Source organism: Schistocerca piceifrons, chromosome 3, assembly GCF_021461385.2.
Source record: "Schistocerca piceifrons isolate TAMUIC-IGC-003096 chromosome 3, iqSchPice1.1, whole genome shotgun sequence".
Lineage (NCBI taxonomy): Eukaryota > Metazoa > Arthropoda > Insecta > Orthoptera > Acrididae > Schistocerca > Schistocerca piceifrons.
This window is the reverse complement of record NC_060140.1, coordinates 400,180,579-400,195,038: the sequence shown is the minus strand read 5'-3', so window position 1 is coordinate 400,195,038 and position 14,460 is coordinate 400,180,579. Positions and strand designations below refer to the sequence as shown.

The window sequence follows — 14,460 nt, the reverse complement described above, 5'->3', positions numbered from 1 at the left end:
GAGCGATAGCAGTTTACAATGTCTCCCTTACTCAATGCCTAGCATCTCGGTCGAAATTGCCTGCGTCCTCGTCCACATTCAGAGACAATAGTACGCAACCGAAGCATTTTCGAACCTGCGTTCGGAATTAGAACCGAAATATGGTCACACTATACCCATATGCGACCACCACGCCTTGTAGCATGCCATTTGATTCACGTTGTACACACTCGTGTGCCATGCGAAAATACACTCGCTGGTACAACGCTGGGTTCTTTGATATGTTCCGGGAGGTGATCGAGCGGAACTATAAGATGTAAAACACTAGTTTACTCTATCATAATAAAGATTTGAAGATTTACTTAACTTCGTAAATCCATTTCTACAGTAATATTCTGAATTCTTATAGCTGCCTCTGAGTATTAAATTATCACTTGATACAGACAATTTTACAAGACTTTTCGGGCCGGCGGGGGTGGCCGAGCGGTTCTAGACGCTACAGTCTGGAAACGCGTGGCTGCTACGTTCGCAGGTTCGAATCCTGCCTCGGGCATGGATGTGTGTGATGTCCTTAGGTTAGTTAGGTTTAAGTAGTTCTAAGTTCTAGGGGACTGATGACCTCAGAAGTAAAGTCCCGTAGTCTTCTGAGCCATTTGAACCATTTTTTTTTACTTTTCACGTGAAGGATAATGGACGTAATGTTCACATTAAGTTCAGTTTAATATTCTGATGGCCTATTTAAGATAATGCTCCTGGATTGATCGTCGACTCCGAACTCGGGCCGAGCGCTCCTCTGCTCAGCCGTAAGTGGACGAGCTGTTGCGATGGCGTGGAGAATCGGGCGTGGTTACACTGGCGTCTTTCATTCGTCGGTGCGGCATGCAGTGACTACACTCGCGTTTGGTATCGGGGCGAGGTGGAAACATTGCTTTGTCGTTACTTGCTTCGGACGACGTCACATACCTAGGGTACTACATCACCAGTCGACAGGTAAATGACTTCAGTCAAAGGTGATCTGGAGCATACAAAATCACAAAACGAACATTCACACCTGCTTAGGTGAATGCAAAGGTAATCACACACGGTCGAATGACACCTAACATTAGTAAACTTATATTTTATCACGCCCGATTAGCCGTGTGGTCTAACGCCCTGCTTTCCGGGCGGGAAGGCGTGCCGGTCCTAGGCATGAATCCGCCCGGCGGATTAGTGGTCCGGTGTGCCGGCCAGACTGTGGATAGTTTTTAAGGCGGTTTTCCATCTGCCTCGGCGAATGCGGGCTGGTTCCCCACATTAAGCCTCAGTTACACGATGTCGGCGATTGCTGCGCAAACACTTTCTGCACATACGCGTACACCATAAGTAGTCGACCACGCAAACATTAGGGTTACACTCGGCTGGTGTGAGACGTTCCCGGGTGAGTCCAGTGGGGCCCCAACCGCACAATAACCCTGGGTTCGGTGTGGGGCGGCGGCGGTGGGGTGAGTGAACTGCTGTAGCCTGTTGTGGGTTTTGTACCACGGAAGTTTCTAGGTCGCCGGTTCCATACAATACAATACAAGCTTATATCTGCTACACTTCTACAATTTAATGTGTCAGGTGTTCTAGAGTGTAAATAATATGACATTCATTCTTATGTGTTAAAGGAATGCGCTAGTCTTGTATTTACCTGCTTTCCTCTGATTTTCGCAGTAATGAGGTGCTTGTATGGTAATATGCTGCATTCCTACAAGACGTTAATTCTGTACAATTCATTTCACGTTAGGCAAATGTGGTGAACTGTTATACTCGTATGTCATCCTGTACAGCACACAGCAAAATGATGTTAATGGTCTAAGAAGGAAGTGCATATCTCGTAATTGTATATCAGGTTATACCTAATATATTTTTTTTTACTTAACAGCCTATTAATTGCATGTTTTGGTTTTAGCATTGTACCAGGTCCGCAACTCGTGGTCGTGCGGTAGCGTTGTCGCTTCCCACGCTCGGGTTCCCGGGTTCGATTCCCGGCGGGGTCAGGGATTTTCTCTGCCTCGTGATGACTGGGTGTTGTGTGATGTCGTTAGGTTAGTTAGGTTTAAGTAGTTCTAAGTTCTAGGGGACTGATGACCATAGATGTTAAGTCCCATACTCCTCACAAGGGAACCTCCACATCGCACCCCCCTCCGATTTCGTTATATGTTGGCACAGTGGATAGGCCTTGAAACACTGAACACAGATCAATCGAGAAAACAGGAAGAAGTTGTGTAGAACTATGAAAAAAATAAGCAAAATATACAAACTGAGTAGTCCATGCACAAGATAGGCAATATCAAGAAGAAGATGAACTGAGAAGCTCCGTGGTCCCGTGGATAGCGTGAGCAACTGCGGTACGAGAGGTCTTTGGTTCAAATCTCCTCTCGAGTGAAATATTTTTCTTTCTTTATTTTCGCAAAGTTATGATCTGTCCGTTCGTTCATTGACGTCTCTGTTCACTGTAATGAGTTTAGTGCCTGTGTTTTGCGACCGCACCGCAAAACCGTGCGATTAGTAGACGAAAGGACGTGCCTCTCCAATGGGAACCGAAAACATTTGATCGCAAGGTCATAGGTCAACGATTCCTCCACAGGAAAACACGTCTGATATATTCTATACGACACTGGTGACGGCATGTGCGTCACATGACAGGAATATGTTGTCGACCCACCTAACTTGTACACTTGGCGAATGGGTAAAAGATTCTTCTACCTTGCTCGATTTAAGTTTTCTTGTGGATGTGATAGTCACTCCCAAAAAAGTGATGAAAACATAAGAGTTTGTCACATAAACTGGAACAAATGAATGCAACAGTTTCACAGTCGCACAGTTTTCCCTGTGTTCTGTCAAAACATATGTTTTTAACGTTTTCAAATTTTTCCGCGCGTAGACCGTCAAATCCTGCATATGTCCACGCAAATCTGAACATGTCCTGGAATTTTGGAGTGCGAAGTTGATTATGTGTGAGTGTCTGAACTTTGATAATTGTACGAAAATAAAAAAAATTCACTCGAAGGAAGACTTGAATGAAGGACCTCTCGTACCGCAGTTGCTCACGCTAACCACGGGACCACGGCGCTCCAGGGCTCAGAATAGGCTGTTCTGTTGCCTATCTTGCACATGGACTACTCAGTTTGTATATTTTGCTTAGTTTTTTCATAGTTCTACACAACTTCTTCCTGTTTTCTCGATTGATCTGTGTTCAGTTTTTCAAGGCCTATCCACTGTGCCAACTTAGAACTGAAACTGAGGGGGGTGCGATGGGGAGGTTCCCTTGTCAGAGCCATTTGAACCATTTGAGCCATTGTACCGGATCATGGCTTGAAATAGTAAGTCATCTCGCACAGTCCACAGCAAAATACAGTAATGGTCTAAGAAATAAGAGTATATTTCGTAATTTTACACCAGCTTGCATCTAACATTTTTTTTTAATTTTCAGTTGTTTATTTTATATCTTAGTATTTGTATATTCTTGCTTTTAGCATTATACTCGACAACGGCGTCTCAGCCGAAATCTGGATTGGACACAGGAAATATACTATCAAATGATGTATTCCTTCAAAAATACCGAATGACTATGGCGCAGTACCATCGGAAACTTTTTGCCTTGTGGGACATGCTGACAATTTGGCTGTAGCAGAAAAGTTTTCTGAGATGGAAGCCACGAAACTCAGTGAGGCTAGCGTTTTAGCAAAGACAACTGTTTACCATGAGCCTGTATAGTGTCGCCTTAGAAATTTACAAACACGATTACAATTTTAACATTAAAGAAGAAGCTTTTACTTTAGATAGAATATGGGTGTCGGCTTTTGCGCCAACAGAATAACCGCTGACTACTTTAAACGAGTACCATGGCGCCAGCCATAAATAGTCACTCAATCTGCTTCACGTGACCAGTGGTGGCGCCATCTCTATAGCTCTATGAATTCGGGGGCCCCTCGAGACCTTGATATAGTTGCTGTTGTACCTCCGAAAGTGCCTCCCGCGGTTAGAGACGAAACGTCAGGGACTAGTTTTATACAGCGTGTCTCGCAGGTCCTATTACAAACTCATAGAGGTCGCAGATGGGACGTAGCAGGTAAAGTTTTGCTAATGACTATTGTCCATACATTCACCATATGAATGTAAAGTAAGTCTTAAGTCCCTCCACTTCACCGCAAGCACATAAACTAAGGGCATCGTCGTCAGTTGCTGTAATTGCATCACACGCCATGTACCGAGCGAGGTGGCGCAGTGGTTAGTGCATTGCACTTGCATTCGGGAGGACGACGGTTCCTGATTTAAACTCTCCGTGATTTCCCTAAATCGCTTCAGGCAAATGCTGGGATGGTTCATTTGAAAGGGCACGGCCGATTTCCTTCCCCATCCTTCCCTAACCTGATGGTGCCGATGGCCTCGCTGTTTGGTACCTTCCCCCAAATCAACCAACCAACATGCCATTTTCATCCGACTACAACAATGGATGCGAGAAATTGCTACGTTCGCTACTAGGAGGGTTGACTGTGGTGCTCCACCTACACGCTACACTCTTTGACTTTTGGAGAGAACGTCCTTCATCACGTAGAAGAGGATTCGACGGCGAGTACTCGAAACGGTGCCCACGCCATGCGCTTTCTAGAGCCCACAGGCCAGAGCTAGTTGTCTCTACTGTGTGCGTATCGTGAAATGGGAGATTTTAAAATCATTATTTTATATCCGAACGCTACATCTTCGGACATGAGTTCCATATCAAAACTTTATCCGCTAAGCACCCGTTATGCGCCGTCAGAACCCAGTAATAAAAAAAGGCACTCTATCTTCAGGCCACGAGTGGCCTACCGGGACCATCTGACCGCCGTGTCAGTGGAGTATGAAGATAGGAGGGGCGTGGGGTCAGCACACCGCTCTCCCGGTCATTGTGATGGTATTCTTGACCGAAGCCGCTACTAATCGGTCGAGTAGCTCCTCAATTGCCATCATGAGGCTGAGTGCACCCCGAAAAATGGCAACAGCGCATGGTGGCCTGGATGGTCACCCATCCAAGTGCCGACTATGCCCGCCGACCATGCCCGACAGCGCTTAACTTCGGTGATCTCACGGGAACCGGTGTAACCAATGCGGCAAGGCTGTTGCCCCTAGAACCCAGTAACAGCAACTGTGAAATATCCTGTACGTCAACCACAGCGTCTCAGCATGTACGTTTTCGTTAAAGTAAGCATTGGTCATTGAAGCTTGCATTTTATGACTCCATTGACCGTTATTTGGACGAACATTTTTCGGTTTCAGCCTATGTGTGTATTTGTTCCTCTCAGATTGACGGCAGGATCTCTGTTGTGCAGTAGGGACCCACTTGAACATGGCCTAAAGGTGTCCTCACATGGGACGAGGTAGCTAACGTTGACGTGGACGCCGGCGGGACGTGCGACCTCACGAGCGACAGCTCCGGCGGCACACGGGCCGAACTGGTTAAACAGATTTGCGGTATCAGCGCTCTCCAGCAGCCGTCGGCGGATTTATTTGGCTCGCAATCCACACAGTTTCTTTACACAAATGGACGCACGTAAAGTAGTTGCGTGATTTCTGTTACGCTTGTCGAACAATAGCGGAGAAAATCGCGAGGAATATCGTTCAAATGTGTATGACTTCCTAAGGGACCAAACTTCTGAGGTCATTGGTCCTTACACTTACACACTACTTAAACTTACACTAACGTATGCTAAGAACAACACACACACACACATACACACACACACCTGAGGGAGGTCTCGAACGCCCGGCGGGAGGGACCTTCGCGAGGAAGACTCTGCACCCGTCGACGGCTTGAAGAGCGAGTTGATGGTAGAGGAACACTAGATAATGCTGTACAACGATGTGAGAGAGATTCTAGCGGAAGTTATTCATTAGCTCAGTGGCATTTTCCTCGCATTTTCTATTTCAAATTGAATATAGTGAAGGTAAGTGTCTAATGTCAGTTTGCGTTTACCTAATATCTTTATTCTCGATGTTGCACTGACTGGGAACACTCTGAAATAACGTATTTTATCGCATAGATTTTTTTTTTGAAGCTGCACACCATCACTGAAAAGATTCTTACCGCCAATATGCAATCATTAAACAATAAATCCAGGTATGCAACAAGAAATGCAGCAAATAAATCATTGAAAATAAATAACATCGACTTTTGATATAATACATCTGTTAAACGAATAAGACATCCGGAATCGTTAAAATTCATGGTGAAGGCTTCAGCTGGCCTTTATGTTGCACAGTTTGCTACTAGTTTTGGTCAATGAGTATTATCAAGTTTAGCCTAAAACGAATAAATCAAATCATTAGAGGTTACTAAGTTTACAGGGAAATATAGAGGTAAACAATATATCGCTTACTGGCATAAACAGCAGGAAAATTATACCATAATTAGAACCAAAGTAATTTGCTATTTTGGGCCCACCTTTGCCCTTAAAAATTTTCTGCAATACTAAGTGTGTACAACAGTTTTCGTCAAGAAGCGAAATCATGTCGACAGCTAGTAACGCACTGACAGATGAAGTTAGGCCGCACAATGAAGGATACAGTCAAAGACAACGCCATGCCAGAGATAAAAACTAAAGTACATGCGCTAGAATAGCACTATCCATAGACCCTATATGTCTCCATCTCTACAGTGTTAACGCTTGAAACAACATCTAAGTCACTTGACTCGGGGCAGAAAACCGAGTTACTGTCATTACGCGCTGTGTGAAGATGAGCTGACAGTTATAATTTCTCTCATTAATAGTCAAAATCAAGGATTGGTTTTTACAATTTAACAAACTGCAGTACTGCTCTTACACATGTTGTGCAGTTAACCGAGTTTCTCCGAAATACCTGATAATAAAACAGTTGTTATCAAAATAATTGTTCAAATGGTTCTGAGCACTATGGGACAACTTCTGAGGTCATCAGTCCCCTAGAACTTAGAACTACTTAAACTTAACTAACCCAAGGACATCACATAAATCCATGCCCGAAGCAGGATTCGAACCTGCGACCGTAGTGATCGCGTGGTTCCAGACTGTAGTGCCTAGAACCTCTCGGCCACCCCGGCCGGACAGTTGTTATCGTTTCTACATGTGGTCAAGTTGTATCGTATTATTGACAGTTCTTTGAACAAGCGACAGAATGACTGTTCTTTAGTTAATACGTTTCTTCCTTTTTTTTAAGACAAAATCACATTTGTGGAGTCAGCATTAGTTGTCTAACGATTCGACAAAAATATGTGTGAAGTGCTTTAGTAAGCTTTTGTAAGAAAGAAAATTCGGTTATGTGCATAATATCAGATATTTACACAAAATAAGCACGTATCTTTTCTGACTATCGCGTAATCCAGTATAGGTACCGAAACAATGCCATGATAAGAAGCGGAATCCATTAGAAAAATGTTGATTATACTGGTGTAGTGAGCTAGATATTAACCATATATCGTCTCAAAATCTTAGTAATTCACCAAGTTTTACATCCAAGGATCAACATCCATCCTGACTTTCAACTTAGAAATACCTCTGCAAGTATTTTAAAGTAATTCGCTTACACAACTCACATTTTCGTCACTTTACCTAATCTGTAGGCTACAAAACAAGACTAATCCGAACATATGTGAACGTTATTGCTTCTGCATCTAGTAAGAAGCACAACATTTGATCTCTAACAATTGTGCACTATGAAAGCGTCGTGGCATGCTCGGCTTCGTGCCCCGAGTCACATTACTTAGGTGTTAGTTTCAGTAAAATGACATCATACGCAGTCTGTTATCTATTATCAATGGTACTATCAGTTTACCAACAGGTACATTATAATCTTTGGTACCATGCAACTACTGTACATTAGTGAGCTAGATCGTGAAATTCCATATATACACTACTGGCCGTTAAAATTGCTACACCACGAAGATGAAGTGTTACAGACGCGAAATTTAGCCAACAGGAAGATGATGCTGTGATATGCAAATGATTAGCTTTTCAGACCATTCACACAAGGTTGGCGCCGGTGGCGACACCTACAACGTGCTGACATGAGGAAAGTTTCCAACCGATTTCTCATACACAAACAGCAGTTGACCGCCGTTGCCTGGTGAAACGTTGTTGTGATGCCTCGTGTAAGGAGGAGAAATGTGTACTATCACGTTTCCGACTTTGATAAAGGTCGGATTGTAGCCTATCGCGATTGTGGTTTATCGTATCGCGACATTGCTGCTCGCGTTGGTCGAGGTCCAATGCCTGTTAGCAGAATATGGAATCCGTGGCTTCAGGAGGATAATACGGAACGCCGTGCTGGATCCCAACGCCCTCGTCGCAGTCGAGATGACAGGCATCTTATCCGCATGGCTGTAACAGATGGGGACGTTTGCAAGACAACAACCATCTGCACGAACAGTTCGACGACGTTTGCAGCAGCATGGACTATCAGCTCGGAGACCATGGCTCCGTTTACCCTTGACGCTGCTTCACAGACAGGAGCGCCTGCGATGGTGTACTCAACGACGAACCTGATTGCACGAATGGCAAAACGTCATTTTTACGGATAAATCCAGGTTCTGTTTACAGCATCATGGTAGTAGCATCCGTGTTTGGCGACATCGCACATTCGAAGCGTGTATTCGTTATCGGCATACTGCCGTATCACCCGACGTGACGGTCACCTCTTGTTCGCATTGACGGCACTTTGAACAGTGGACGTTACATTTCAGATGTGTTACGACCCGTGGCTCTACCCTTCATTCGATCCCTGCGAAACCCTACATTTCAGCAGGATAATGCACGACCGCATGTTGCAGGTACTGTACGGGCCTTTCTCGATACAGAAAATGTTGGACCGCTGCCCTGGCCAGCACATTCTCCAGATCTCTCACCAATTGAAAACGTCTGGTCAATGGTGGCCGAGCAACTGGCTCGTCACAATACGCCAGTCACTACTCTTGATGAACTGTGGTATCGTGTTGAAGCTGCATGGGCAGTTGTACCAGTACACGCCATCCAAGCCCTGTTTGACTCAATTCTCAGGCGTATCAAGGCCGTTATTACGGCCAGAGGTGGTTGTTCTGGGTACTGGTTTCTCAGGATCTATGCACCCCAATTGCGTGAAAATGTAATCAGACGTCAGTTCTAGTATAATATATTTGCCCAATGAATACCCGTTTGTCATCTGCATTTCTTCTTGGTGCAGCAGTTTCAATGGCCAGTAGTTTACTAACGTAATACTGCAGGAAATGCCGCAAGTGGCTACCTCTGTAATCTAAACTATGTCGTATTTGTGAAATTAAATCGGCTTAAACCACAGAAAACCATTTATTGACATCAGTACATCAGTTAAAACTACATTGACGATATTTTTTATATTATAAACATCGTAATCTCCGAAAAACAAGGTCGCTAGGAGATATTATTGGGACGTTGTTGTGTTAATAGATACGAACCAAAATAGCGGCCTAGCCATCAGAAAAACTGGATGTGAAGTAAAAAATAAAAATTACTGTAGGACCATGCTACTCAGTCAGATGTGGGCCGGAAGTGTGTCACATGTGGAAACCTAGAAATACCTAACTTTACACGTATTTGGAAACAACATACCATAACCAGTATCTGTTATGTTAAAGAAATAAGTTGTAAAATATTATTGACAGGAATTCATCGAAATGTTTCATTGAACCTTTAAATATTTGTTACCAGAAAATATTCTGCTTCCAACAAAGAAGTTCACCAACCTATGTTAAAACCACATTGTGCATTCAAAAAAGCTGAAACATAGTTTTGCTTGAAGTCTGTAAAACAAGGCAAACGTGAGTAATATATGTATGAAACTTACGTTCTGTAGTTCTGTCCAGAATCCTTTAGAAGACAAAAGGTGAAAAACATTTGGAAGGGAAGAAGGTGGACGCGAACCTCCTACCTTCCTTTTCTGAGCTCGCAGATCACGATGATCTTAGCTGCTCTATACAGGGTGAGTCACTAACTATTTCCACCTAGAATAGCTCCGAAAGTATGATAGAAGCTGAAAAGTTTGTGGAACAAAAATTGCGTGGAACAGCGGGGGCCATAATATGACGTTGTTTTTTGTTTTTTTTCTAGGTTGGGTCGCTTCAGAGATATTAAGGTCAACGTTCTTTTTTAAAATGAGATACTATAGTTCGATACTTATTTTATGACAGTGGCTATCGAGACAAATCCAATGATGTGTAACAGTAGGGTCTTTGAAGGTCATCGAAGGTCACAAAGGTGGCATGAATGTCCATTTACAGAAGTGTTCCAAGTGGTGACCATTCGTATCACTGCAGTACTGCAGTCCTGTTATCACAGATCGAGTGGTATTCCTTATCACTTCGGCACTTATCGAACTACGAGCTCTGACAATTCTCTCTCGCGTATCTTCAAGTGTAGTTGGAGCGTTTTTATAAACAATGTCTTTTACGAATCCCCACAAGAAAAAATCCAGAAGCGTCACATCTGTCGAACGAGCCGGCCACGACACATCTCCGCGTCCAATCCAACGATATGGGATTTGTCTCTGCAACTCATTTCTAGCCACCTGCGTTTTGTTACCATGTTCTGTTCCTTGTTTGTAACGGTATTTGCTCCAATAACAGACCTAATGTTCCTTGCAGGGATGCGGTGTACTTCCTACCATTAACATTTCCTTAGATGAAACAGGGGCCAATAATTCTGTCCTCCAGAATCCCACACCATACTTTCACCAACCACCGTTGTTGGTGCGCAACTTGCTGCAGCGAACAAGGATTTTCAGTTGCCCAATAATGTATGTTATGCAAATTAACATTTCCATGGTTCGTGAATGTAGCGTCAGTAAATATAATCAAATTGAAAAATGTGTCATCTCTCTTAATCTAAAGTTGAGCCCATCGCCAGAATTCAACGTGGTGCGTAAATTCTGTACCAGTTAATCCTTGGTGGACACTGATGTGTTAAGCAATATATTTATGGCGATGCAGAACACGAAAACACTATTCTGGCTTATGTGATTTGACGCGAACGAACACAAGCATATCGAACCACAGTGGAAAGAGTATCAATTTCCTTTGCCGGATATGTTTGGTTGGTGGTTCTGAGCACTATGGGACTTAACATCTTAGGTCATCAGTCCCCTAGAACTTAGAACTAATTAAACCTAACTAACCTAAGAACATCACACACATCCATGCCCGAGGCAGGATTCGAACCTGCGACCGTAGCAGTCGCGCAGTTCCGGACTGAGCGCCTAGAACCGCGAGACCACCGCGGCCGGCCCGGATAGGTTTCCGATGCGTTAAAGATCCAGTTGTTCTCAATTTATCATACACATGCTTAAATGTACGACGTGTAGGGTGAGTACGTTGAGGACATCTTTCAGCGTGTAATCTCTAGCTGTCACTGAATTTCGTTGGCAGTGCTCGTAAATGAGAAGCATATCGACTTGTTCTTCGAAGGAATAACATCAATCACATTCGCTTGATTCGACGATAGTAGTCTTACCGTTCCTATTAGCGTTGTATTGCGAAACCGTCGAATGGTGTTATATGTCAATGTCACATTAGATGGATACGCCGTATTTACTGTTTGCGCGATATACGAGAAAGAATTGTCAGAGCATGTGCTTCGATAAGTACCGAAGTGATAAGGAATACCACTCAATCCATGATACGAAGATGGCAGCACTGCATTGATACCAAAGGTCATCACTTCGAACACCTTCTGTAAATGGACGTTCATGCCGCCTTTGTGACCTTCGTTGACCTTCAAAGACCTTATTGTTACACATCATTGGATTCGTCTCGATAGCCGCCAACAGAAAAAAGCACCAAACTATAGCATCCTATTTAAAAAAATAAAAAAACAAAGTTGACCATATCTCTGAAGCGACCTTACCTAGCAACAAAAAGCGAAGTCATATTATGGCCCCGGTTATCCCATGCTACTTTTGTCCCACAAACTTTTCAGTTCCTATCATACTTTCGGAGTTACTCTTGGCGGCAATAGTTAGTGATTCACACTGGGTAATTAATATGGAAACTGCACCAAAAAGACGATCTTTTGATAGCACTGAAATTACCGCACCACAAAAGTTATAATACCAAAAACGTCAATTACAGAAAGCCATGACCTACCGACATGCAGTTTCCCGTCATATCATGACTAATAATCACAGCTGAAACGATGCGTTTTCGAGTGATCCTCAGTTTACTGATGATGTGAAACAGTTCATATTCGTACCACCTATTCTATGACAAAGAAACCCACCAATTACGATGTTTAACAACATATAATATGGCGGGTTCTTTGTTCTGCTTGTGGTTAAAACGATGTCGTTTCTCTCCACGAGAGAAAAATCTGACACGCAAACATTCTTTATTTCACGCTTCGCACTGTAGTGAGACATGGAATTCGACGCTGTGACGTTACGCGATCCTCGTCCACGTGCGTTGTCACATCCCTTGAGAGTGCAGCTTAGGGGTGGAATTTACTCTTGGTGAAACTTTGGTCCTACTGTTGCCGTGGTTCAATAGAAAGAGCAATTAGCCCCTTAACCTAGAGGTAGGCAGGATAACGATTCTATCTCACAACGAGCGCAATTTCTGCTGTTGCAGTCGTACGTGACGTGCGCGTGGGGCGTGCAGAACATAGGCTACGTGATGATGTGCTACGGCGCGTGCAACTCGCTGTCTGCGCTGACGACGGGCTGGCTGGTGAAGGTGACGGGGCGGCCGCCCGTGGTTCTGGGCGCCGCCGCGGTGCACGTGGCGCTGCTGGCGGGCCTGCTGCTGTGGCAGCCGCTGCCGCACCACCTGCCGCTCTTCTTCGCCATGGCCGGCCTCTGGGGCGCCTGCGACGGCGTCTGGAACGTCCAGGTCAACGGTCAGTAGCCTCCGCCAACTCCTCATCTCTGCATAAGCTTGTACTAGTAAAACTTGAATACGTTAATTTCGTTTCCAGCATCTGATGGCACTGAAAACAGTTGTCAACAGAAAATATAAAACACTAATTTGTAAAAATTGTCACTGTTCAGCAAAACTGCTGTCTTTAATTAACTAGTGAACACGGAAGGTAATGTGCTCTTAATGTTTACTGTATAATCACTGTGGATGCTTTGTGAATGAAAGCCAAATGCGTCGAGTTTGAGAATTTCCAATTTATAATACAGTCAGGACGAAATTAGTAATAATAGGTCGCATAATCTAGTTTTTCCTTTCGATAACTGCAAACCCGACACCCAGCGCTTCTTACTTCAGCTGTTGGTTTCTATCATTTTCTTAGCTGATCATACATTTTACCTACTTTGTCAGTAATTTTATCACGAAGCTGCATACCTTTGTAGTTTCTTGATACGATCAAGTTGAAGGTACGCTATCTGTAATTGTATAGAGTTAATGGATTCAGAAGAAATTTCTTTTCTGGGCAAGAGCGCAATAAAAATAATAAAGTGGGACCTTGACCAGTGAAAGACATATTCTGGATCCAACAACTGTAAACTCCATACCTTTCCCGCCTGTATGTATGTGTGGTATAATTATGGAATCCGATTTCCACTCGTGAGCTATTTTGGGTACCAAGTAATTCTTCTGATTGACAGGTAGAATGTCAATAATTATTCAGTGACTGTAAGGACCTAACGGACTTTTTGATTACGTATTCACATGGCTGCTTTCGAAATGTTCAATATCATAATACATTAATGAAAGTTATTTGTTATTATGGTTTTCCAGTGTGCTGAATCTCAATATGGTAATTAAATACGACGAATCACCCGCCATTGTTTACGATTAACTGTGTTTTGAAAAATAATTTTTAGCGGTTTAATTTACATATATTTCGTACAATGCTTCACCGACTAATAATGCGAAGTTAGAATTTCGAAGACAGTGATTGCGCTAGTTACTATTTATCATAACTAATGTGATAACCACCTTGTCTCTTACTTCATAGGTAGCTGATACGAAATAAAATTCTGCTTGCACATCTACCCATTAATTTGGGCGTAATGATACAGGTGGTGGAAGCCTTACCCAAAGATTGAGGAAGTTCCAGGTATATCTATGAGAAGTTTCATCATTTATCTGAAGCGTAATTGGAAGGAAGACTGTTTGTTGTACCTGTGGATCGAAAAATGATGTTCGATTCCAGCTACGAATCAAAGTTGACTGTGAGTGACAGTGAGCCTTAGTTATAATTCAGAGAAAATGTTACGAAGTGCTTAGGCAATAAATACGACTATTTTTTTCTGTTGTTGCTAACACGTTGAGAAAGTTCAAGAAAACAAGGTGTTTGATGAGCCTCAAGAGACATCGTCTGATCAATGACCTTCATCTTTATCATGAACATTTGGGCGGTGTCAGTGGAGGACAATGTAAACGCTCTCATCAACACATCAAAGTATTGGGACGACGGGATCAGTGCCGCTGGAATTGCAGTGTGATGGGAGACTACTATTTATCACTACAATAACCCCTAAGAGACAACTCAT

General features: G+C 43.4%; 1 protein-coding gene across 1 annotated transcript in view; it reads left to right on the top strand.

The window, feature by feature from the left end:
• The window catches only part of LOC124788692 (UNC93-like protein), a 471,748-nt gene that overhangs the window by 355,773 nt on the left and 101,515 nt on the right, over positions 1-14,460 (top strand). The window contains exon 7 of the mRNA XM_047255972.1: positions 12,587-12,854. Within this exon, the coding sequence (XP_047111928.1) occupies positions 12,587-12,854 (268 nt within the window). The remainder of the gene's footprint in view (positions 1-12,586; positions 12,855-14,460) is intronic.